Source organism: Myxine glutinosa, chromosome 8, assembly GCF_964187855.1.
Source record: "Myxine glutinosa chromosome 8, kmMyxGlut1.1, whole genome shotgun sequence".
Lineage (NCBI taxonomy): Eukaryota > Metazoa > Chordata > Myxini > Myxiniformes > Myxinidae > Myxine > Myxine glutinosa.
Genome location: NC_136268.1, coordinates 100,359,531 through 100,384,883, shown reverse-complemented (window position 1 = coordinate 100,384,883; position 25,353 = coordinate 100,359,531). Strand labels below are relative to the sequence as shown.

Genomic DNA, 25,353 nt, shown 5'->3' with positions numbered 1-25,353 from the left:
TGGGACTAAGGAAGGAGAGAGAACCCGTCACACCAATCCCCCAAGCTCCGCGTTGGCTCCACCAAGCGTTCAGCTCCACCAAGCTCCGCGTTGGCTCCACCAAGCGTTCACCTCCAGCCATCCACCTCCTGCAATTCCCCGCGTGAGTCAGTGTCTTTTGTTTGTTCTGTCCTGGGAATAAATTAAGTCTGTAGGTAAGCTAATCATTTTCACTGTGTCACCTGCGTCTCATGTGCCTGTAAATAAACGTGACTGCTTTCTTTTTGCTTGTGTGTAAACTAGGACGTGCCCGTACGTGGCGTACCCGTAACCGTACCGTACCCGGAACCGTACCCGTACCCGTACCGTACCCGTACCCGTGACGTGCCCGTAATGAATATGTACAAAATATAAATATGTATGTACTACAATCGATCGTACCTTACAACAATCAACACAGATTGCAACGTCAAATAAATGAATACGCTCTCAAATGTGCCGTCCGAGGCAGCGTCTGCTCGCCACGTTCAGCGTCACTATGACTATCCGTAAGTCCGGAAGTGACGTCCTCATTTGACTGTCCGGAAGGTCGCATATCGCAGTTACGATGAATCGCAAATTAGTTTTAATTAGTTTTAAAACATAGTTTAACGCCAACATAGTTTGCCAACGTGAAATAAATGAATACGCTCTCAAATGTGCCGTCCGAGGCAGAGTCTGTTCGCCACGTTCGGCACACGTGATAGCTCGCTGCTCTCTGATTGGTTGAATCGTTTTTTGGACATAGCTCGGTAACTACTTGTCCGATTAATTTCAAACCTTGAAAAGGCACATCCTCGGGTCCCCAGCAATATACCTGGCAAGTTGCAAGTATATCGGACCCGTGGTTGTCGAGAAACAGCAGTCACAGACAAACAAACACACACACAGACATACACACATACACACACACACACACACACACACACACACACACACACACACACACACACACACACACACACACACAGAGATTAGTGGAATTATAGATAGATAGTCAATAAATTCAGTAGTATTTCCAAACCTTTCTTTGCCTTCGTTTTCCTCTTTGCATTCGTCGTTTTTGTCTTTTCCCCTCATTGGGCAGCTACGGTGCGATACGGCCAAAGTTCGGGTGGAATCGGGTAAGTTTGTTAGGTCGCGGTCACCAACCGCTCGGTCTATAACATCTAACCGCGATCTGTAACAATTGGTAGTCAGGAGGTGGGATTCGAACCTGGGACTAAATTTATTTAGCCCAAATTTTGGACACCAATTGTGTTAGTACTGTAACAATTGGTGTCTGGGAGTGGGATTCGAGGCCCGACCAAATTTTTTTCTAAAAACGAATAGAGGAAAAAAAAAAATTTGGTCAAAATTTGGAGCGGCCGAAATTTGTTTTGTTTTATAAAACCCGAATTTTGAAATCGCGCCATGGCTGTTCAAGGCGACGGGATGCCGGTGGGAGAGATAGACGGGGTAGAATCGACCCAGGACTTAGGAAAAAAAATGGTGGAGGAGAGTAAAGAAGGTGTGGTTGAGGGTGTATCAGGTGCACAAAATGGCGGCCTCGCGCACGTGGTTGAGGGGGCAGCTGCGGCCGCACCCTTTGTACTACCAACGGTGGTCCAAATGCAAGCCTTCATGGCGCAATTCGCCGAGATGCTGAGAATAAACGGGGAGAAATTGAGTAAGGAAATGGAGGCTCACAGTGAGCAAATTGAAGCAACAATAAACGGAATGAGGGCCGATAGGGAGGAAAGGGAGCAGAGGGACAGAGACCGCGAGTTGGGCGAAAGGGTCCCAGGGGTGCACGAGGAGGTAACGCGAGTCGAAAAGCGCTGGTTGAGCGAAGCGGAGAAAAGCACGGGTACAATGACGGGGGTAGAAATCGCGACACGGGGTTTGGGAAAGCCGGCGACCGCTGAGGTAGAGGAGGGTGTTTTATTAAAGCCAACGGTCGCCGAGGTTAATAAAGAAAAAGCAGTAGCGGGAATTAAAATTGAAGAGATGACGGAGGTAGCCCGAGAATTGCAGGGAGAAATGGATTATGTACAAAGTCCCTGCTCACATCACGATGCAGTGCTTAACCCGAATGGAAGTTTGCAGGTTCGCGTGGAGAAAAGGATCCCCCAGGTGAGTCGTGCTGTTGTGTATTGTGCGGGGAGATTTTGTAAGAAGATGTTTAGCGACAAAAGAATTGTCGCGCGATTGGGATCGATATGGCATCCGGGCGTTGGTGAAGGGTCCCGTGTGAGTGGAAATGGCACGCGTGGGAGGAAAAAGTGTGCGTCGGCGAGTGGGTGTGTTATAAAGTGTGGGAGTGAAACCGAGTGCGAGCGAGAATGCACGTCGGTGTGTACGGGGTGTGACACAGGGAGTGAGAGCAATACGGAGTGCACGCCCATGGTGAGTGTTACGGAGGACGTAACGGAGGAGAGGTGTGGACCGAAGTGTGCGCAAGAGGTGTGGTGTGTAACAGAGAGAGCGTTGGTGGAAGGTACGGACGGCGTTGGAACGCCGGGTTTTGTGAGGGTGAAAGGGGTAGCGTATGCTTGTAAGCATGCAAGTAAAGCATCGACGGTAACCAGGTTAGTGGTTAGAGCGACGGATAGCCGATGCGAGCACTCGGTGCGAGGAGCCCTTTGTTGGATGCAGGGCCCGGCGCGGATCGAAGCTGCGTCGCTTCTCTTCGAAGCGTCGTTGCCGATTCGGGCTTGGCCCCGCCCCGCACGGTCGAGTCCGGGCCTTGTCGGGCGAGGCGACCGGTCCGGTTCGAGGGCGAGTGGGAGGAAGCGGAACGGTGCCCCCTCGTGGGGACGGGGTTCCGACCGGGGGAGATTGAGCCATCGGGCCCGGGACCGCAAGGTGCCGCGCCGAGATGGTGCGTGGAATCTCGGTCCAACCAAACCACCTCCCTTGAACCGAAAGCCGGACGGATTCAACCTGCAGGCGACCAAACCACCCAAATTCATTGCTCGGCTTTGCGAAACCGAGTTTAATGATGTCATGGCGCACCGAGAGGATGTAATAAGTAGACGGATGATGATGGTAGTGATTTGATACGAAATTTATAATAGTGGGTAGAATTGGCAGTAAATGGAAAATTTTTGAATTGGTTGGAATTTGGACGAGCAAAATTGATAGAGAGACCCCCGATGTGGTGGGATGGCAAATCCACCATCCCTCACAGGTGGGGGCAAATGCGCAATAGTTTATGGGGTGGCTATGACAACCGAGCCAGGGAGGGCTTGGATAATGATAGGGATCTAGCGAAGATGACATTAGGTGACGGTAAGGTTAGATAGTGACTGATACCTGTAGTGGGGACGCAGGTAGATTAGTGTGGATTATAATGACGTGGGAGCGCAATAGTTTAAAGGGACGACTGGGAAGCGCAAGTTTCAGAGGGGAGTAGTTAGCTGAGATGATGCCGTGTGTGTGAGGATTGAACAGGTGAGAATGGAACAGGTGTGATTGCACAGGTGTGCAACTGAACAGGTGTGTGGAGCAGTGTATGAGGGAGTAGTGGTGATTGCGTGTTGTGTTGACCAAATGGTCCAGGAAGAGGAGGAGGGTGCAGGTGGCACCAGGTAGGATTGCACAGGTGTGCAACGACAGGTGAATGAAAGACAGGTGTATGGAATAAATGGTCTGGAGGATTGGAATGGATGGTCGTGGAGTGAGAATGGTGGAAATTGTGGAGTGGAGTGGATGGTGCGAAGGTGTGAATGGGGGAAGAGTGGACCCCCATCACGGATACCCGGGGCGGGTAGTGTAAGTGTTAGGTAGAGGGTACAGGTAAATTGTGGTTGGATATTGGCATCTGTGGTGCGGGTGACAGAATGGTATTTGGATGGGTGCATTAGTGTTGTGGAAATGGCTGGGCGTGTAGCCTGTTAGTGTGTGTAGTTGGTTTGGGCACTCCACCACTGTGAGGATGTCGGCCAGGTGAGGCCGCAGGTGGGCTCTGGGAGCCGTTAGTGTCAGTGGGGCCTGAGGATCCGGAGGACGGACCCGGGTAGCCCAGTGCCAGAGAGGGCACCGAGTGGGGAGAGCGCCAGAGGGCCTTCCCCAGGTAGTTAGGTTAGGGCAGGGAGCAGGTAAGCTCGGAGGCAACTGCAGTGGTGGGGGTGTGCAGGTGGGTAGACCTGCTGGGAGAGTTACACGTCGCGGCCCAGAAATTGTGCGAGGGCACCGGGAGATGAATCGGGGGAGTGAGACCCCAAATTGAAAAGCACCACAGTTTGGTCAATGGGAATTGGTTTTTAGAACCCATAGTGTAGTTGGCCAATGGATTGGCAGGGAGAGACCCCAGGTAGTGTAAAGTGTGTTAAAATCATTTAGAGGATAGTTAGGATGAAGGATCTCCTCGCACCATCTGCATCCACTCACCTGAGGTGACAGGTACTCCGCACCATGCCATGTTTTGTTATTTTTACTGTGCAAATGTTTGGATGGTGAGACGCATCATGACGTGGGTGTGACATTGTGCTTTGATGTTCCATCTCTGCCTCCTTATGAGGACTGATGATGAATTTGGTGATGGCAAATTTTGCAGTAGAGGGATTGTGGAGACGAATTTGGTATAGGGGAAATATGGGGAAGACGTGACAGTAGTGACGAATTTGTAAATGTGTAAATTTTTGTACATATGGGGTAAGGGTAGGGTAGGTGACAGGGGGGTGACGTACGGTAGGGACGAGCTTTCTCACTTCGCCCTCCGTACGCATTTCGCCTTGCATTGCCTTATTGATGTGTACCTTTGTGACCTTACCCCTCGCTCAATTGTCTTTCCCCTTTTGTCTCCCACATGACCTGTGCGCCGTTGGGCGCCGAGGGGAGCGTGCGTGGGTCGGCCATTGTGCGCCCGGAATTCCCAGAACCAGCTGTCTGCATCGATGCACCACATTATGGACCACATGCCTGTGGCCGAGCACCACTTATGGACCCCATGGGTTGGGGCATGGCCCCTCTGCTGGAACCGGCCATGAGGGCCCGAAATCTTGCTGGCGGACCTTGGCCACAGGGCACCGATGCCCCACAGGTGAACCACACATAGTCGGCCCTGGGGGCCATAAATAAAGCAAATAAAAAAGGACACATTGGGCACACTTTATTGCAAATAGGCCGCCAGTAAGCAAAGCAAAAGAATGACAACAACTGGAAGAAATAATAATAACCAGCAGAGGGAGCCGAAGAGCAAGAGACACCTGCAGGGTTAGGGGTTGTTGAATTTATTTTATTGTTGAACATTGATGAACAATGGTGACTGCACCGATTGGTGCTTGGGCTTGTATTGGTGCGTTTTTGGGTGCGTTCATGGTGCGTCGATGCAGAGCAGACTGTCTCCCCCCCCAGAAAGAACAATCACAGGTCCTGGGTTAGTTTTGTAAATAAAAATAGCGTCATTGTAAATAATGCTTCCCACCGTCAGTGTATAGTTTGAAGACCATTCCGCAATTCGGTTAACTGTGGGCGTAAGTCTGTTAGGCAGGGTGCAATGGAGCAGCGGGACACATTTATTTATGTTTTAAAACTGTCGCACTCAGGGTCAGGTTAAAAGTAGAGGGAACTACACCTACGTGTCACACTAAATAAAAGTTGTAGGCCCGGGACGTGCCTAAGAGGAGGAGGGTGCAGTGTTGTGGATATGAGGACTGTATATTTTTTGATTGTGTGCTGTACTATTGTGATTATTGGTTATTCTGTGCCTCCTGCCTCCGGAGCTGTGTAAAGACCAAAAGGGCGTCCCATAGTCCACAAGCATACACGTCAGCCAAGTAATAGAATACCCCTGTTGATAGTTATCTCTTATTCTGTGTTTTAGGGTAAGGCTGTGTCTCCCATTAATTGAAGTACTCCATTGCACCAGTGAAAGAGATCGATTCCCTTTCCTTCCCATCCCCAAAACCTCCATTTCCATATTACATCCCCTCTCGTCATTGCCGAGCCTCGATTGCCCATATTACCTCCCCTCCAATAACCGCCATTGACCACGAGGCTCGAGTCAGGGAAGAAAGGCGTGTCTCCACCTCGTCATAGAGGGGAGGAGTGAGCCAGCCCCACTCGACCAACCATGAGCCAGGGGTTCGGCTAGAGAGGGCGGAGGAAGAGCGATCGGGGAGGGTCGCAAAGGTTGAGGGGCGGGGGCCTATATAACCCAAGGCAGGGCGTGTCCAAAAGGAGATGCGTTTTTACAGAGGAGAGCAGAAGACAGAAAGGCCTGGAGTTGGACTTTGAGTTGGTCTGAGTTGGTTGGGAGTCGGTCGTCAAGTGCAGAGTGGTGAAGAGTCAGTCAGTAGAGGTGGTGGTCAAGTGGTTGCGTTGGTTGCGGTGAGGAGTCGGTGGTAAAGAGTGAGGGACCAAGAAAGAGAGAGAAAGAGTCCTGAAGCAAGAGAGGAAGTTGTTGAACTGGGTGGGACTAAGCAAGAGAGGAAGTTGTTGGACTGGGTGGGACTAAGGAAGGAGAGAGAACCCGTCACACCAATCCCCCAAGCTCCGCGTTGGCTCCACCAAGCGTTCAGCTCCACCAAGCTCCGCGTTGGCTCCACCAAGCGTTCAGCTCCACCAAGCTCCGCCAAGCTCCGCGTTGGCTCCACCAAGCGTTCACCTCCAGCCATCCACCTCCTGCAATTCCCCGCGTGAGTCAGTGTCTTTTGTTTGTTCTGTCCTGGGAATACATTAAGTCTGTAGGTAAGCTAATCATTTTCACTGTGTCACCTGCGTCTCATGTGCCTGTAAATAAACGTGACTGCTTTCTTTTTGCTTGTGTGTAAATAGTCAATAAATTCAGTAGTATTTCCAAACCTTTCTTTGCCTTCGTTTTCCTCTTTGCATTCGTCGTTTTTGTCTTTTCCCCTCATTGGGCAGCTACGGTGCGATACGGCCAAAGTTCGGGTGGAATCGGGTAAGTTTGTTAGGTCGCGGTCACCAACCGCTCGGTCTATAACATCTAACCGCGATCTGTAACAATATATATATACAGTATATATATATATATATATATATATATATATATATATATATATATATATATATATATATATATATATATATATATATATATATATAATTTCTTTGGGGGGTTTATCTTTTAATGGGTTTGTGATTTTGCTTAAAATTATTAGTCCCCTACTGGTTTCACCAGAGGTGACTTTAGGTTTGCTCTCTATTTGTCCGTCTGTCCATCCGTCCATCTCACCTGTGGCTTTCCAGCCTTTCCGCCCTTACCCTTTGACATATTCAACTCAAACTTGGTACATGGCTTTATTATTAGTTACAGAACAATTTACCACAATTTTTCAGAGTTATGGACTTGGATAGGGGACACACCCATAGGGGACATGTAGTAAGAACATATCACACCCATGGGGACATGTATTGCAAAGCAATTCCTGCTTCTTTTTTTTTCTTTCCTTTTTTGCTTTTTTAAAGAACAATGTACTTTGATAATATTTTGGTGAATGCCAATGACCTGCTTGGTGATGGTAACATTTTTTTTGTTTGTGCTGTATCCTACACGTACATTTTATACAAAGTTGACCTGTGATACGAGATATTTGTGATTCCCTGTGCAATTGCAATGATGCTTGTGATTCCCTGATTGGCGATGAGGATGTTTTAAGAACTTCTTTTTTTTTCATTGCTACTAAATAGTGATTTGATTTTCTTTATTTTCAAATGTCATGATTTTGGTTCCTCAGGCTATTGCTGTGCCTTTCTTTTTTTAAGCTTTTGGTCTGCAAGCTTGCATTTTGGTTTTTGAAATTGAATGCAATTTTCTCTTTGATGTGACATTTTGGAATGCAGGCCTTTTTCACGATTTTATTCACTAAGCGTTTTCCTGCTCAAGGATGGAAACCCTGTTGTTTTATTGAATTGGGAAGCCTAGGATTTATCATGGGGTAAAAACTCGGCTTCATTGGATAGGGTTGATAACAAAGGGGGAAACACTGGTTTGTTGGGTGGGGAAGTCCAGGGATGATCACAAGGATGGAAACCCTGTTTTACTGGATCGGGAAGCCTATGGTTTATCACAGGGTGGAAACCCTGTTTTACTGGATCGGGAAGCCTATAGTTTATCACAGGGTGGAAACCCTGTTTTACTGGATCGGGAAGCCGAGGGTTTATCACAGGGTGGAAACCCTGTTTTACTGGATTGGGAAGCCGAGGGTTTATCACAGGGTGGAAACCCTGTTTTACTGGATCGGGAAGCCTATGGTTTATCACAGGGTGGAAACCCTGTTTTACTGGATCGGGAAGCCTATAGTTTATCACAGGGTGGAAACCCTGTTTTACTGGATCGGGAAGCTGAGGGTTTATCACAGGGTGGAAACCCTGTTTTACTGGATTGGGAAGCCGAGGGTTTATCACAGGATGGAAACCCTGTTTTACTGGATTGGGAAGCCGAGGGTTTATCACAGGGTGGAAACCCTGTTTTACTGGATCGGGAAGCCTATGGTTTATCACAGGGTGGAAACCCTGTTTTATTGGATTGGGAAGCCTCGGTTTTATCACAGGGTGGAAACCCTGTTTTACTGGATCGGGAAGCCTATGGTTTATCACAGGGTGGAAACCCTGTTTTACTGGATCGGGAAGCCTATAGTTTATCACAGGGTGGAAGCCCTGTTTTACTGGATCGGGAAGCCGAGGGTTTATCACAGGGTGGAAACCCTGTTTTACTGTATCGGGAAGCCGAGGGTTCATCACAGGGTGGAAACCCTGTTTTACTGTATCGGGAAGCCTAGGGTTTATCACAGGGTGGAAGCCCTGTTTTACTGGATCGGGAAGCCGAGGGTTTATCACAGGGTGGAAACCCTGTTTTACTGTATCGGGAAGCCTATAGTTTATCACAGGGTGGAAGCCCTGTTTTACTGGATCGGGAAGCTGAGGGTTTATCACAGGGTGGAAACCCTGTTTTACTGTATCGGGAAGCCGAGGGTTCATCACAGGGTGGAAACCTTGTTTTACTAGATCGGGAAGCCTAGGTTTTATCACAGGGTGGAAACCCTGTTTTACTGGATCGGGAAGCCTAGGTTTTATCACAGGGTGGAAACCCTGTTTTACTGGATCGGGAAGCCTAGGTTTTATCACAGGGTGGAAACCCTGTTTTACTGGATCAGGAAGCCTATGTTTTATCACAGGGTGGAAACCCTGTTTTACTGGATCGGGAAGCCTAGGGTTTATCACAGGGTGGAAACCCTGTTTTACTGTATCGGGAAGCCTAGGGTTTATCACAGGGTGGAAACCCTGTTTTACTGTATCGGGAAGCCGAGGGTTCATCACAGGGTGGAAACCCTGTTTTACTGTATCGGGAAGCCGGGGGTTTATCACAGGGTGGAAACCCTGTTTTACTGGATCGGGAAGCCGAGGGTTTATCACAGGGTGGAAACCCTGTTTTACTGGATCGGGAAGCCTTGGGTTTATCACAGGGTGGAAACCCTGTTTTATTGGATTGGGAAGCCTCGGTTTTATCACAGGGTGGAAACCCTGTTTTACTGGATCGGGAAGCCGAGGGTTTATCACAGGGTGGAAACCCTGTTTTACTGGATCGGGAAGCCTCGGGTTTATCACAGGGTGGAAACCCTGTTTTACTGGATCGGGAAGCCTCGGGTTTATCACAGGGTGGAAACCTTGTTTTACTGGATCGGGAAGCCAGGGGTTTATCACAGGGTGGAAACCCTGTTTTACTGGATCGGGAAGCCTCTGGTTTATCACAGGGTGGAAACCTTGTTTTACTGGATCGGGAAGCCTAGGGTTTATCACAGGGTGGAAACCCTGTTTTACTGGATCGGGAAGCCAGCGGTTCATCACAGGGTGGAAACCTTGTTTTACTGGATCGGGAAGCCAGGGGTTCATCACAGGGTGGAAACCTTGTTTTACTGGATCGGGAAGCCTAGGGTTTATCACAGGGTGGAAACCTTGTTTTACTGGATTGGGAAGCCAGGGGTTCATCACAGGGTGGAAACCTTGTTTTACTGGATCGGGAAGCCAGGGGTTCATCACAGGGTGGAAACCCTGTTTTACTGGATCGGGAAGCCTAGGGTTTATCACAGGGTGGAAACCTTGTTTTACTGGATCGGGAAGCCTAGGGTTTATCACAGGGTGGAAACCCTGTTTTACTGGATCGGGAAGCCAGGGGTTCATCACAGGGTGGAAACCTTGTTTTACTGTATCGGGAAGCCAGGGGTTCATCACAGGGTGGAAACCTTGTTTTACTGGATCGGGAAGCCAGGGGTTCATCACAGGGTGGAAACCCTGTTTTACTGGATCGGGAAGCCTTGGGTTTATCACAGGGTGGAAACCCTGTTTTACTGGATCGGGAAGCCTAGGGTTTATCACAGGGTGGAAACCCTGTTTTACTGGATCGGGAAGCCAGGGGTTCATCACAGGGTGGAAACCTTGTTTTACTGGATCGGGAAGCCAGGGGTTCATCACAGGGTGGAAACCTTGTTTTACTGGATCGGGAAGCCAGGGGTTCATCACAGGGTGGAAACCCTGTTTTACTGGATCGGGAAGCCTTGGGTTTATCACAGGGTGGAAACCTTGTTTTACTGGATCGGGAAGCCTCGGGTTTATCACAGGGTGGAAACCCTGTTTTATTGGATCGGGAACCCGAGGGTTTATCACAGGGTGGAAAGCGTTTGTGTTACTTGGTTGGCATGTGGCAGGCTTGAGCAGGGTTTGTATTTGCCACGGTGACATTATCTGTTTGAAGTTGCCACGTTGTGTTTTCTGTGTGACTGTATAACCTTGTTGATAATTTCTCTTTCGCCCAAATTATCAAATTGAGGGAATTTCCTGTTTAATTGTTCCTATAGGGATTAGTCTTCAGAATAGATCCTCAGCAGACTGTACCTTGTTTGAAATGTTTGTTTTATTTTTAATACAATCAAGCCAAAGGGTAAGATTCTGGCATGTGGTGTTCTGGGAAACAAAACGCAAACAAGCAGGTGAATTAATGTTTAAAATAATTATAACATGGGATAAGAGAGAAGATGTTGCATCATCATCAAAGTACTCTGCTTTTCACTCGTCCTTGCCAAGGTCACAGTACAGTTGATGCAAGAAAGTGTTCTTGTGATATTTATTTGTTTAACCTTTTAGTAAGTGAGTGAGTGAGTAAGTGCACCTTCCAGTCATTTTATTGAAAGTATGATTGAATATTGGTGTCTGTTTTGTTTCAATATTTGTGAGCAAACCTGTTTAACTCTGAGATGACAGTGATAACATACCACCCTCGACTTGACCTTGACGTCGTAGAAAACCATGTCGATTCGTAGTGCATGTAATGTACTTGGAAATGGCCCCACATCTGTTTTGTAACCCTTGTACTGAAGTAGGACCGGTAAAGATAATGCGGTGCTGCAAGGTTTGCGGGATTTTCACTGCCCACTCCAGCTGTGACTTCCCTGTGGAATGAGTACTTTTGGCTAATTATTCAAACAGATTGGGGGGGTAGGGGGGTGCAGTACCAGTCGAGTAACCTGCCCATGTAACCAGTTTGTTATGAGATTAGCTTCGGGAAATGCTTCCTCACTTAGAGGGTGTCTTTGAGTAGTCTGGTGACTCGTGTGAGCTCTTGTAGCACTCTATGTCCCGATGTGGCTCTCGTGGTTACAAGCCAGTGTCTTTCAAACCCTTAGAGGAGAGCGTTTGTTGTGTCGCTCAACCCCTGTAGGGTTATGGGTATAGATGCTTCCTGGCTCATGGCTCTGTGCTTCCTGCAGTTTCTGCTCATTGCTGCATTGGTCTCTATACTGCTCAGGTATTTTGTTTGTGTATCATTTTGTTATTTATTAGAACCATGCTGTTGCTGTTTGTAATACTTGGAGAGAGAGTTGGTTTTGCAAGAAATTGCAAACATGTTTGAGCACACAGAGTATGTGCAATGATGCATTCTGATGGTAGGATTTGAAAGTACATTGGGTCACATGTGCTTTACCCGATTCAAGAAATATGCCATGATACGTGTGTAAAAAAATCGAGTATAATTTATATTGTAGTCCTGGAACAAGACAAAAAATATATAGTATTTGTAACGGCCATCACTACTCACAGCCCATACAGCTCCCACTCCCACCCCTCCTCCTCCCACACATGATTAATAGTAACAGTAATCATTTAAAACTTACCCTGTGCATTGACAAGCCACAGATATGAACTTCTCATTAGTGTTAAGAAGCACCAGATACGGTGTCTCACTGGGAAATCTGTACTTGAATGTTGGGAATGACTGCATCGTCTCTCCAATTGCAAACCTCCATTAAATATACCCCCAAGCCTGCCATGTTCACACAAGATAATTCCACAAGGTTCAAAGTCCCCTCGCTGATGGGGATGATCGGGGAGGTTGGGTCGGACGCGCCGGTCCACAGGCCTTGCCTAGGCCCATATCGTCTGGAGTTTTTGCAGTATGAGCGGAGACAGTTGAAAGATCTGTCTTTTGGATGAGCTGAGAAAGTTCTCCAACCCTTTCCTTGTGCAAAGGCACACCCCGTTCTCTCAGGTACTTTCCAAAGTATTTTCTGTTTATTTTTGAAGCGTTGAGCCATTTCGGGTAACAAATTTGGTCCTTATCTGGCACGCACAATATGTTCCCTGCCTCAATGACCGTCATTGCTAGGCTTTTCTGTGAATGCGTGCTAAGCATTCTGGGGTGGATTGTGTCATTTTTAAAGTCGCGTATTGCTTCACCATTCAAAAGCTAGAAGGCTAATATTTTTAGGTCAAAGGTGAAGGTCACAATATCGTACATTTTGTTCCGATTGACTTGAAATTTGAACAGGGTTTGCATTTTGGGTTACTGACTGAATAATTGGTTCACCAAAAATCATCAATTTTAGCCATTTTGTACGTCATTGGTTTCCATGACAACAATATCATTCTATTATAATCAAATGGGACTATTTGGGATTTTACTATTGCCAAAGGCCAATTTTTCAAGATATCAAACAAACTTGCACAACTTATTTGTACGCATGTGTGTGAAAATTGCTCAAAGGTCAAGGCCATCTGAGACATGCAAAACACCTCTTAAGCTGCAATCAGAAAACCTATTGGCTAAATTTATTCTGCTTCACAATCGATCATGTAAAGCACTTGATAGGTCAAATGTTCAAAATTCCCAAATTGATGTTTCCATGGCAACTATTTTTTATTTGGATTTCGCAAGTATCGTGATATGCACAACATTTTTTTTGTTTGTTTGTTCTTGACTTTTGTGTTGTTTGTTTTGTTTATGTATTTATTTTCCTCAACAAGGAGAGGGTATTGCATCTGCCTGCACATAATGTTTTTTGGTTTTTTTTGCACGTTCTCTTTTTAAATTATTTATGCACGTTCATTTTTGTACAAGAACAACATTTTGCACGTTCTCTTTTTCAACAAGTACCTCCATAAAGTATCTATAAATTAGAATGTGAAAACGTCTGTAAATTATGTACTGTACAATTAGAATGTGAGTATGTCTATAAAATACGTAATATAAAACTACACAAAACAAGTCTTGGTGAGGGTCTGCAATCTGATTGCTCTTTCAAGTTTTTTGAGCATTTACTAGCATTGGGGTTTAAAGTGTGATTTGCATCATAATACTTGTAGGTGAGAGGTCCGATTCAAAAGCACTTGGCGACAACATTGGGCTCTGATGAACGTACTGTCGTGTGACTCCCCCTCGGTTAAGACCGGGGAAATCACGAATAGCCAAAGCGAGCTTTAACTCCGAGGGGACGATCAAATACGGACTTCACTCTATATGCACGGGAGGAAGAAAGAAAGAAAAGAAGAAGAAGCGGGAACTTTACCTGACGGTCCGCGCGTGCAAGCGTCTTCAACCCTGTGGAAATTAACTCGCAAAAACCCGATTCATGGTAGAAAAATAAACGCAGCTTTATTGCCAGACCCCGGTACAAAGAAACGCGCCGGTAAATAATATTGGTTCCTAATTTTGGATCCCACACCTCACTTTGAATACAAGCACAGGGGAAGAATGAATCAAATAAACCGTTGTGTTCTGTGGTGCGGCTTAGCTCTGTCTAGCTGAGGTGTGTCAGGGTTCGTCAGGTCTGAGCACGTCGTCCAGGCTCCAGTTGGCGGGAATTAGACCTTGATGCGCCCTCGTTCGCGCTCCACCAGGCCCACGTATGCCGCTGCGCGGCAAGCCTCGCATACCCGCGCAATCGCTTGCGAGGTCCCGTGCGTGAATGCCGGGTAAGAGAATCGTCGGCGCTCCAACGTCTTTCCAACGTCCAACAAGCAGGGGTCCAAACGGAACGAGATCCAACACAAGAGAAGGCAAGAAGGGAAGAGAGGTCCGGGCAGGAAGGAATCCAAAGACGAGAAGAAGGAAAAGTCGGCCAGCGAGTGGTTTTATCGATCGTCCTGTGACGTCGGCTCTCTCTCCCCGCCAATCAGTGTCGCTTCTTCCCCTCCCTTGACCAATCATGAGCTCTTCCTTACTCTGCCAATCGGCGACCTGCTTATTACTCGCCCCTCCCCCGGCAATCACGAGTCCTTCTGGGCGTGGCTCTTGGCCTGCCTGCTCGATGTTTCATTGCCATGGTGTAATACTGCGCGGCCGCTTCCGGTCTGTTCTTCCGGTCAGGTTTTATTAAATGCTATGTGTGGTGCTACGATTGCGCCTAACTAATGTCTATTGTGCGTTGCCATACAGGACGCAGGTGTGTTCACAGAGGGAACGACACACCGGGTAATTAGCATAATCCCGACAACATATCGCATGATCATCCTTATATGATCACAGATATACACTTAATCCGACAAACCGCCTAAACAGATCCCTGACTTACTGTACATCTAAATGTACAGTAAGTCAGGGATTACTGTACAACGGTTGCGAGAGTGAGATGTGCATGGAAGAAGTTTCGGGAACTGAGTGGCGTGCTGACGAGGAGGGGAGTGTCGTTGAAGCTGAAGGGAAAGGTGTATGCTGCATGTGTGAGAAGTGTTATGATTTATGGGAGCGAGACATGGGTAATGAACGTAGAGCAGCAACAAAAGTTGGAAAGGGTGGAAATGCGAATGGTTCGACGGATGTGAGGAGTATCGTTGAGAGAGTGGAAGACAAATGATGAATTGCGAAAGATGATGGGAATAGAGCCTGTGATTGATGCTGTGAAGAGGGACAGGTTGAGATGGTTTGGTCATGTGTTGAGGAAGGATGAAAGTGACTGGTTGAGAAGAGTGATGGAAATGAATGTAGAAGGAAGTAGAGGACAGGGAAGACCGAGAAAGACTTCGCTAAAGATGGTGGAAGAAGAAATGCGGGCAAGGGGGTTAACAAGGACAGATGCAGAAAATAGGGCAAAATGGAGAAGATTGTCATGGGGACCGCAAGGCTAACCCCCGCTCTAGTAGGGAAAATGGCCTTTAAAATGCATGTTGTTGTGTTTGTTGTAAATGGTTCTTCTTCTTCACGACATCGGAGCACCTACCTATGCAGATCTACCTGGATCTATATATCCCCCTACCCAAAATTCATAACAGTACTTTACTGTGTTTTGAATAATTTTTCCTTTCACAGGTGCTGTCCTGGAAATCACATCAATGTAACAGATCCTGACGATGCTCTGGAGGTATGTTGTTGCTTCATGAGTGGTGTTTATTTTTGTGTTTCCTGCAGTTCCGTGGTAACATGTACGTGTTTTACATAATGCATGGTTATTTTGAATTATATCCTCGTGTTTTAGAGCCTTTTGGGGCCATGTTGTCTGGACTTCTCATATATTTTTTAATCTGTACAATATTTAGGCCTGAGGGAGAGTGAGGCTAGTTTTTGTGTTTTTGGAAAATATTATTCTGTCTTTGCATGTTTAAAATACCTAGATAATGTTTTGACAATTCTTGAGTTTTGCTCTTTAAACAAACTCCCCACCCCTTTCACCATTCTCTACATTTGGTCTCTGTACCATCAGTGCAGTTTGGTCCCCTCTTTATACCGATGACAACAGGACACAAAGTATACCAATAACACAATCCTCAAACAGTTTCTGTGGCTTTAATACATTGCATTTGCATTTACCATGGTTCACGTGCAACCATTGTCTTATTTAAAGTGAATATCGGTGACCTGTTTCTGTGCAGGTTGAGTCTGCCGGCCTGACAGGTGGTTCCGTTAAATCTTTACACAAGGATGGTTCACCAGACGATACAAATCTTGCGGCCATTGCGAGTATGGCAGTGCCTAGCACTACTGGTCAAAAATTGGTGAGCCCTCTTTCTCTGTGTATATTACTCTCTGTGTATATTTACCTCGGACGGAGGTTATGTATTCACCCTGTCTGTCTGTCTGTTTGTTAGCAGGATATCTCAAAAAGTTGCGGACAGATACGGACGAAATTTGGTGGACAAGTTGGGTGTGTGACAAGTCGAATCGATTAGATTTTGGTGAATATCTGGGTCTCGATACTATAGTTATTTAATTGAATATTTACCATTGATAGAGCCAAACACGATAAATAGAGCACAATATCTCAAAAAGTTATGGATTGACTTGGCCGAAACTTGCTGGACAGGTTGGTGTGTGACAAAGAATTGATTCAGTTTTCGTGAAGATCTGGATCCGAGAATTTTTAAAGTGATTAGATTTTGGCTCTGGACCGGTTGCAGATCTGGCCTATCGGTTTGGATACAAACTAAACTATTCAGCCTGGTGGAGGTATGAACCCCACAGAGTTGCGTTCTAGTTGTCTTGTCTTGGAGGGTGTCTTGCTTGCAATTGAAATGATCAATTGCTTGCTTTTGAAATCTCAACATCATTGGCATCTCCCACAAAGAACCAGAAGAACTGACCATGCTACGTTGTCGGCAGGACAGGGGATTCTGTTTTTCTATCGCCTCTCCTTGGGTTTCAATCATGCTTCCAGCAACCCCTTCTTTGTTAAACTCCTAAAATCAGAGTTCACTGCTTTCCTTTACTGATACTTGTGGAACCACCTTTTGCTGAGTTTACTTTTGTCGAGTCAAGACACCCCTTAGACATCTAGAGACCCTGATTTTATTTAATGTGGTGAACAAACTAGAGTCCATCACGAGTGAAGTTTCTTCGAAATTGTGTGTGTAGTTTCGGAGAAGGAGGCAAATACTTATTCTGGGGGTAACTGAGTTGTTTCAGTCCATAAACACTTGCAACTTCTTTTCTGAAACCGCTGATGGGATTGCGACCAAATTTGGCACAAATGATATTTGTTGTGTTGTGACTAAAGTTTGATAAAAAAAATTGGGGTCTAAGGTGGTCTACGAGGGGTCAAAGTGGATCCAGGATTGACCCCCAAAATAGGCATTAGCTTTTTTCTCTGAAACAACACACTATTTCGATGAAACTTGACCACAACCTTTATTACCCATGATGTACCGAAGTTTGTTCATGGTACTAAGAAAATCTAGGTCTATGGGGGTCGAAGTGGGTCCAGTTTTAAACCCCCAAAATAGATATTTGATTTCTTCTCTGAAACTGCACACACAATTTCGATGAAACTTGACCACAACCTTCACCACCCGTGCTGTACCAAAGCTTGTTCAGGGCACTAAAAAAGTTGGGCCCTGGGGGGATCTATGGCGGTGGGGGGGGGGGGGGGAAGTGCCTCCCAAAATAGATATTTGCTTTTTTTCTCAGAATCTACACACGCAATTCTGATGAAACTTGACCACAACCTTAATCACCCATGTTGTACCAAAGTTTGTTCTTGGCATAAAAAAAAAAAGTCAGGCCGCTCGGGGTATATTGGGGGGTGGCCCCCCCCAAAAAAGTTATTTGCTTCTTTTGTCCTCTTGTAAGTGGCGAGTAGCTCAGTAGTGCCAAGGAAGGAAGCCTTCATCCTACAGTTGAATGAAATAGACTAAAGGGGATTGGGGTGGAGAGGGATCTGAAGTTCCATACCTTTGTGTCATCTTTAGCTTATCTGGAATTATAATTCCAGATAAGGTATTGTCATCGTACACCGTCTGTCCGTCGCCTATTTCTACTTTTCTGGCCAATCCACTGGGCCGATCTGGCTGAAATGTGGCAGCAAGGTTCCGTGCTTGACTGGCAACGTAGATTGCAAAGCTCATTCCGGTCACTTGACCAGAAGTGTGTCAAAATGGCGGACTTAGTAAATTCCTTCACAAAGCTTTCTCCAGACTCACCTTTCAGAATGGTTTTGGGAAAATCGCATAAATTCCTTTAAAAATCTTCTTCTTCAGACCCACCAGTCAATGCTACCAAATTTGGGTTGCAATATTAGGCCAGGGTCCAGATAAGCTGCAGGTTCAGTGGTCCTATTTTTATTTATTACCCCGCATGCGTAGCGCAAAGTGGGGTTAAGCAATAGGCTCATTTTCTGTCCATAGATATTGCTCTATCATTGAGGAACTGCTTAATTAGCCCGTCCCCTGCACAGCATTTAATGGGGGTGTGTGTGTGTGTGTGTGTGTGTGTGTGTGTGTGTGTGTGTGTGTGTGTGTGTGTGTGTGTGTGTGTGTGTGTGTGTGTGTGTGTGTGTGTGTGTGTGTGTGTGTGTGTGTGTGTGTGTGTGTGTGTGTGTGTGTGTGTATGTGTCCATGTGTCTCCCCCCCCCCCCCCCCCCCCCCCTCCGTCCCGTAGCGTTTTTACCATTTCAGCTATTGTCATCAAATTTTCACCAAAGCTTTATTATGATTATTCGGAGAAGCAAATTATCATTTTGTCAAAAGGTTAAAGATCAGCATCACCGAAAATCATCAATTTTCATCCAATTGACCTGAAATTTCAATTTACCATTTGAATTTTGTCATCAAATTTTCAACAAAGCTTTATTATGATGATATGGGGAAGGCAAATTTATAATTTGGTCAAAGGTCAGTGTCACACAATATTGTCAATTTTCATCTGATTGACCTGAAATTTTAAGAATTTGCATATTGGGTCACTGAATTGGTTCACCAATCAAAAGCTACAAGCCTATTATTTATTTATTTTAGATCTAAAGCTGAAAGGTCAAGGCTGCATGAAATCACCAACTTAAATTTTGTATTTTTTGTTGAAGTTTTCTTTATTCTGAGTATATGGAAGAAGAGAAAGAAAAAGATGAAGATGAAGATGTCTGAATACAAACGGATGTGGACAGGCATTGCATTTTCAGATGCTTTCTAGTTTCAATAGAATTTTATTTTGTTACGGATTTCAGTCGTCGGCCTTTTCCCATTACCAAGGGGGGGTTAGCCCCTAGTCTGTTACTGACCGACGTGAGTCCTGGAAATCCCAACGCTCCTTCCGGTCGGGAGCAGCCAGGGTAATTGGTCAATTAAAAGTCCCAAGGACCTGAGTGCCACTCCTGACCGTGAAGCAGGTAAGAGACTTCCGCTCGAACCACGGTTTTAGATAGACTAGTTGCCGAGTGGTTTTTAGCAACCCGGAGTTCGAGCCATTTAACAAAGACTAACCCGATTATAAACGTTGGCTGAAATCGCACCACAGGAACTCAATGGGGAAATCTCTAAAATGATCGAATGAGCATGAAGAAGGAGGCAAAGGTAGGAAGAACAAATATTTATTATTATTTACACAAGACTAAAGGAAGAAAAGAAGAACGAAGTAATTTACAGGGAATAGAAGGAGCAGAAGGACACAGAGCAATTCTTACTTATACAGTCTTACTTAAACCCACAGGACAAACGAACAGACTCACACGAATGGGGAATTGCAGATTGGATTGGCTGGAGGGAGAAGAAGGTGGGACCACAGGGCTGGAAGGTTTGGCAGGGCGGCACAGCAAGCAGGTCCGCTCCGGGCTGGAAGCGAGCAAGGCGGCGGCAGGCACACGTATCTCGTTCCACGCGGCAGGCACACGTATCTCGTTGCACGCGGCAGGGCTGTTTTTTGCTTCGACACGCCTCTGGCTCCCTCGATCATCTGCTCGGTGGGGGCTTCCCTCGACGGGTTATATAGCCACGCCCTACCAAACCATAGCCACGCCTTACCAAGTCATAGCCACACCTTACCAAGCCGTGCCCACCGAGTCCTGGTTGGGCGCAAGCCGCAAGGGCTTCCTGGCTCCACCTCCTGATGACGATGGGTGGGCCACGCCCTTCTTCTCCGAGTTGACCGCGTGCGTAATGGAGGGCGAATGCAGTTGGCAATGCAGTTGGCAATGGAGGTTTTGGGCAATTAAAGGGGAAATCTATCTTATTTGATTCGGTGCAACGCAATGAACTAGTGGAAAAACAGAGCCTTATACTGACATAGAATAAAGAGATAACTATTTAGAAGGTCCTATGATTTTCTACATGTATGCGATGGACTAGCTAAAGGGACGACCTTTGACCTTTACACAAATGGAGGTATTTACAAAGAATCATTACATTATTTACAATGGGGGGTATATTTACAAAGACAGGATTCTCAAATCCGTTACAATAAGATGAATACTGTAGAACACGAACCTGCAGCTTAGTAGTACTTTGGCTATGGAATTGGCAAAATGTACAGAATATCATCCCAATCGCACATACGCAGAGAGGAGTAAGGAATTTTTTTTTTTTTTTACTCTGCCGGTCTGGCAGTCGAACAAAATTGAAACTCATTCCAAACTGTCTTGAGGCTTTCTTTTTCTCTCAGCGGTCCATCGTTTGTGCTCCAATAACTTTCGTTCTCTGTTTTCCCAGTCTTTTCACCCCATAGCCTACTTCGTTGTTTAAAATCTCAACTCAAAAAAAAACAACAAAAAAAACATTTCCTTCTCTGTTCTTATTCTTTGTTCTCATTCGTTTATTCGTTCTTATTCGTTCGTTCGTTCTTTGACCACGTGTTTCTCCCCCAGTTCCCCAGATAGTTTTCACTGTTATTAACCTTAAAATGTTTCCACTTTCCCCTCAAGTTCTATATTCCGTCATATATTATAACACCTTTTTCTTCTTCTTCTTTAAAAGGCTGCTTTCGACTTGCTCACCAAATCTATTCATCCCAAAAAAAAAATCCATCTCTTATAGTGCCTCTTTTCTACATTCCCTAAACTCTCCTGCACTCCATCCTCCCTCCAGCGTCCTTAAACGTATTTTTGACTCGAAGGTCTCAAGAAACTCATTTTGCAATAAATGTTCGTTTCCCATTAATCGTACACTTTCTAAAATCCAATCTCACCCGTCCCCTCCAAATCTTCCCCATAACCCCTCCCCTCCAAATCTTCCCCATCACCCCTCCCCTCCAAATCTTCCCCATCACCCATCCCTTTGAAATCTTCCCCTTTCCCCTCCCCTCCTAATCCTCCCCATCACCCATCCCTTTCAAATCTCCCCCCTTGCCCCTTCCCTCCTAAACTCCACCCACACCCCTCCCCTCCAAGACTCCCCCTCGCCCCTCCCCTCCTAGACTGCCCCCTCACCCCTCCCCTCCAAATCTCCCCCATATCCCATCCCTTTCAAATCCCTCCCCTTGTCCCTTTCCTCCTAAACTCCCCCCTCGCCCCTCCCCTTCAAATCTCCCCATCCTCATTTCCTCTCAATTTCCCCCCTCTCACTCCTCCTCCTCAAAGCGTCCTCCCCGCTTCATCCCCTTCCAACTCTCACCTCCATCTCCCCCAACCTTCTGCCTCGCTCTTCCCCCTCCTCAAATAACACCTCATTGTGCCTCACCCAATCACCATCAAACCTTTTGTCCGCCCCATCCTTCCCTTTCTCCGAGCTATTCTGAAATCTCTGACACACCTTCAACAGCTCTCCCTACCTCTTCCACATCTTACCCTACCCCTCCTCCCCCCTGTTCTGTATCCGATGCCCCCCCTTCCTCTTCTTTAACGGTATGGACCTCAAACATCTGGGGCCTTCGTTCAAACTTAACTGATCTCTCCATACAGGTTGCTTCTGTCAAACCAGACGTGATCTGCTCAACAGAAACCTTCCTCCTTCATGATGTCTCTGATTCCTTAGTATCTCTCCCGGGTTACTCCCTCCTCCGGTATGATAGACCTGAGCCTCGTCCTGGCGGTGGGGTTGCTATCTTTATCAAAAACTCTCTTCCTCATTCGCCCTGCACTGCACTCTCTCCACCTCACCCCCAGGAATACCTCTGGCTACGGCTTCCCCTTCGCTCCCACCTCTTGTTCATATGTGTGTTGTACCGTCCACCAAATAGTGATGACTCCATCTACATCTCGCTGTCTGATAATATGGACCAACTTCTATCTACTCATCCCAACTCTCTCTTCCTCATATGTGGTGATTTCAATTGTCACCATGCCAGTTGGCTGGGTGTGGGTACCTCTCTCACCAGCCATGGCTCCTCAGCAAAGGACTTCTGCGACTCACTGGGACTGACACAATCTGTCAATTTTCCGACCCGGATCTCAGTCAACAGAGCATCTTCTCTTCTGGACTTGGTTATGACTAACTTACCTGAAAATGTCTGCTGCTCTTCTTCTGCTCCAATCGGCTCATCTGATCATGTGCTTGTTAAAGTGGACATCTCTCTGACCATTCTCAGAGAGCCTCCTCAGCGTCGACGAGTCTGGCATTTCACTCAGGCCAACTGCCACGGTCTTCAAGCAGCCATCAATCATCTGGACTGGTCTCCCATCTCTACCACCTCTGACATCAACTCATCCTGGGAATTCTTCGAAAGTAAATTGCTCTCTCTCATGCACAGATTTATCCCATCTCGTCTTCAGTTGTCATACCCTTCCTCCCGTCCATGGTACACGGAATCTTGTGGTGAGGCTGTTGCCCAGAAACAACTTGCCTTCGTCTCCTGGAAAGCAAATCCAACGGAAGGAAATCTCATTTCCTTTCACAAAGCCCGAAACAAGTGTGTGTCCACCCTCAGGAGAGCCAGGAAACAATATCTCTCCGTTCTCAAGACCTAACTCTCTTATCTGTCTCCCTCTTCCAAATCCTGGTGGCGTCTGGTCAAATCTGTTTCTGGTGTTTGTTCCCCCTCCATCCCCTCCCTTACCTCAAACGGCTACACAGCTGACTCCACACGTGAAAAGGCGGAATGCCTCAACTCTGTGTTTGCCTCCAAATCTTGTGTCCCAAACCCATCCCTCTCTGTACCCACCGTACCCAGTCGTACCCAGCTGCTCCTGGACTCCGTGTCCTTTCCTCCTGACAAGGTAGAAAAGTTTCTGTCAACCCTCTGGTGTTGGGCTAGCGGCTAGGGTGCCGGCTTAGGATCCTAGGATCCTGGGTTTGAATCCCGGTCGATCGCTGAATTAACGCCAGGGGGGTTGACTCAGCCCGTCATCCTTCCGAGGTCGGCTAATTGAGTACCAGTTCACTGGTAATTCCCTGTTTGTCGTTAAAGGCGGCAAAAAGGGTTGGCGTCAGGAAGGGCATCCGGCCGTAAAACATTGCTTCAAAAAGGGGACCAAAAAACAACAACAACCACGGTTCCCGAAAAAGGCCAACCCCCGCTTTGCGGGGAAAAATGGCCTCTAAAGGTGGTTATTTTTTTATATGACCCTCGACTCTGATTCTGCAACTGGACCTGACGCCATCAGCCCACGGGTCCTAAAATCCTTTCTTCCGCTCTTTCACTCCCTCTCTCTGTTCTCTTCACTCTCTCTTTTGCTCAAGGTCAACTGCCATCTGCTTGGAAATCAGCCAACATCACCGCTTTGTACAAAAAAGGTGCAAAAACAGATCCTAGCAACTACAGACCAATCAGCCTTCTCCCAATTATCAGCAAAGTCATGGAATCCATCATTGCTTCGGATATGAAATCTTTCCTCTTCTCCAATGGCTTGATCTCTGATCATCAATTTGGTTTCAGACCAGGTCACTCTGCTCTGGACATGCTGCTTCTGCTCTCTCAACAATGGATGGAGGTCCTCAATGCCAAACAAGAAATTAGAGCTGTCTCCCTCGACATATCCTGTGCCTTCAATACGGTCTGGCACCCCGCTCTGCTCACCAAACTCTCCTCCTTTGGTATCCATGGAAATCTCCACGCATGGCTGGCGGACTTCCTCTATCGTCGTAGTCAACGTGTGGCCCTGAATGGGTTTCTCTCATCTCCTCTTCCTGTTCAGGCTGGAGTTCCCCAAAGCAGTGTTCTGGGCCCTGTGCTTTTTCTGGTCTTCATCAATGATCTCTCTGACTCTCTTGAAAATCCTCTCTATCTCTTTGCTGACGACTCCACTCTCTGCCGCTCCATTCCTCATCCCTCAGATCGGCAGTCTGCAGCCTCCTCACTCTCTGCAGACCTGGACAAAATCACAGACTGGGCAAACAAGTGGAACATGTCTTTCAATCCTGACAAATCTCACACTCTTACGATGTCTCTCCGAAAAGACCGACTGGACAACCCTCCCATCTACTTTCTGAATAATCCTCTCCAAGAAGTTCTGTCACTCAAGCTTTTGGGTCTCACTATCTGCCATGATCTTTCCTGGGAAAACCACATTTCCAAGCTGGCCTCCAAAGCCAGTCGCCGACTGGGCATCCTCCGTCGTGCGAAGTCCTTCCTTGGCACACCTGAGCTCCTCACCACATACAAGGCTTTCATCTGCAGCTCAATGGAGTACTGCTCTCCCCTCTGGGCTGGTGCTCCTGCCTCACACCTAGCTCGTCTTCACGCTGTTGAAACCAAAGCGTTCAGAATCATTGGAATCTCCCGCGATGACGCTATCTCCGAGGGCCTTTCACTTGCTCACTGCAGGCAGGTTGGTGGTCTTTCCGTCTTTTACCGACTCCTCTCCGGCCTTGCTCCCCCAGCTCTCTCTGGGCTCTGTCCCCCAAATATTCCTACAGGTCGCACAAGATCTGCCTGCAACCCTCTTATGGTTAAACTGCCAAAATCAAGACTCTCTGCTCACCTTCACTCCTTCATTCCTCTTTTCTCCCGCCTCTGGAACAAACTCCCTCACTCTCTTCAATCCCACTCCTCCCTCCAGGTCTTTAAAACGGCTGTTCACCACCATATCTTATCTTCCCCAATCCAAAACCTTGATCTTTTCTACCTCCGCTAATTTCACCCCAAATCCACTTTTTTGAGGTGACTTTTGACTTCTTTCCTGGAAGTCCTTGGTGTCCTTACATTTTATACATATCCTGCCTCCCCCCAGGCCCTCTCCCTCCCACACATCTCCCGATGTCCCTGCTCTCAAATGTTGTGTTTGTGTGCTTCCTCCCCTTCTCTCCCCATCTTGTCGACCGCTCCCCTTTTTATATAGTTTGTTTGCTTGTTTGTCTGATTTGTTTGTTTGATAAATGTTAGCTCTTTCACGAGCGTCGACTCTGTATCTAAAAAAACAAACAAAAAAAACAAACTGGAAACTTACTCTTTTGAGGAACATCATAAAGGACACATACGCAAGCACCATTAACTAATTTAACGTGTTAAATAAGGTGGTGTAAAAGACGCTGCATCAACAGCAGTAA

The 25,353-nt window shown here is 46.7% G+C and overlaps 1 protein-coding gene across 1 annotated transcript in view; it reads left to right on the top strand.

Annotated features, from left to right (window-relative positions):
• LOC137432764 (SUN domain-containing ossification factor) overlaps positions 1-25,353 on the top strand; it is a 112,113-nt gene that overhangs the window by 7,723 nt on the left and 79,037 nt on the right. Inside the window, exons 3-4 of the mRNA XM_078783592.1 lie at positions 15,545-15,596; positions 16,105-16,227. Coding sequence (XP_078639718.1) covers positions 15,545-15,596; positions 16,105-16,227 — 175 coding nt within the window. The remainder of the gene's footprint in view (positions 1-15,544; positions 15,597-16,104; positions 16,228-25,353) is intronic.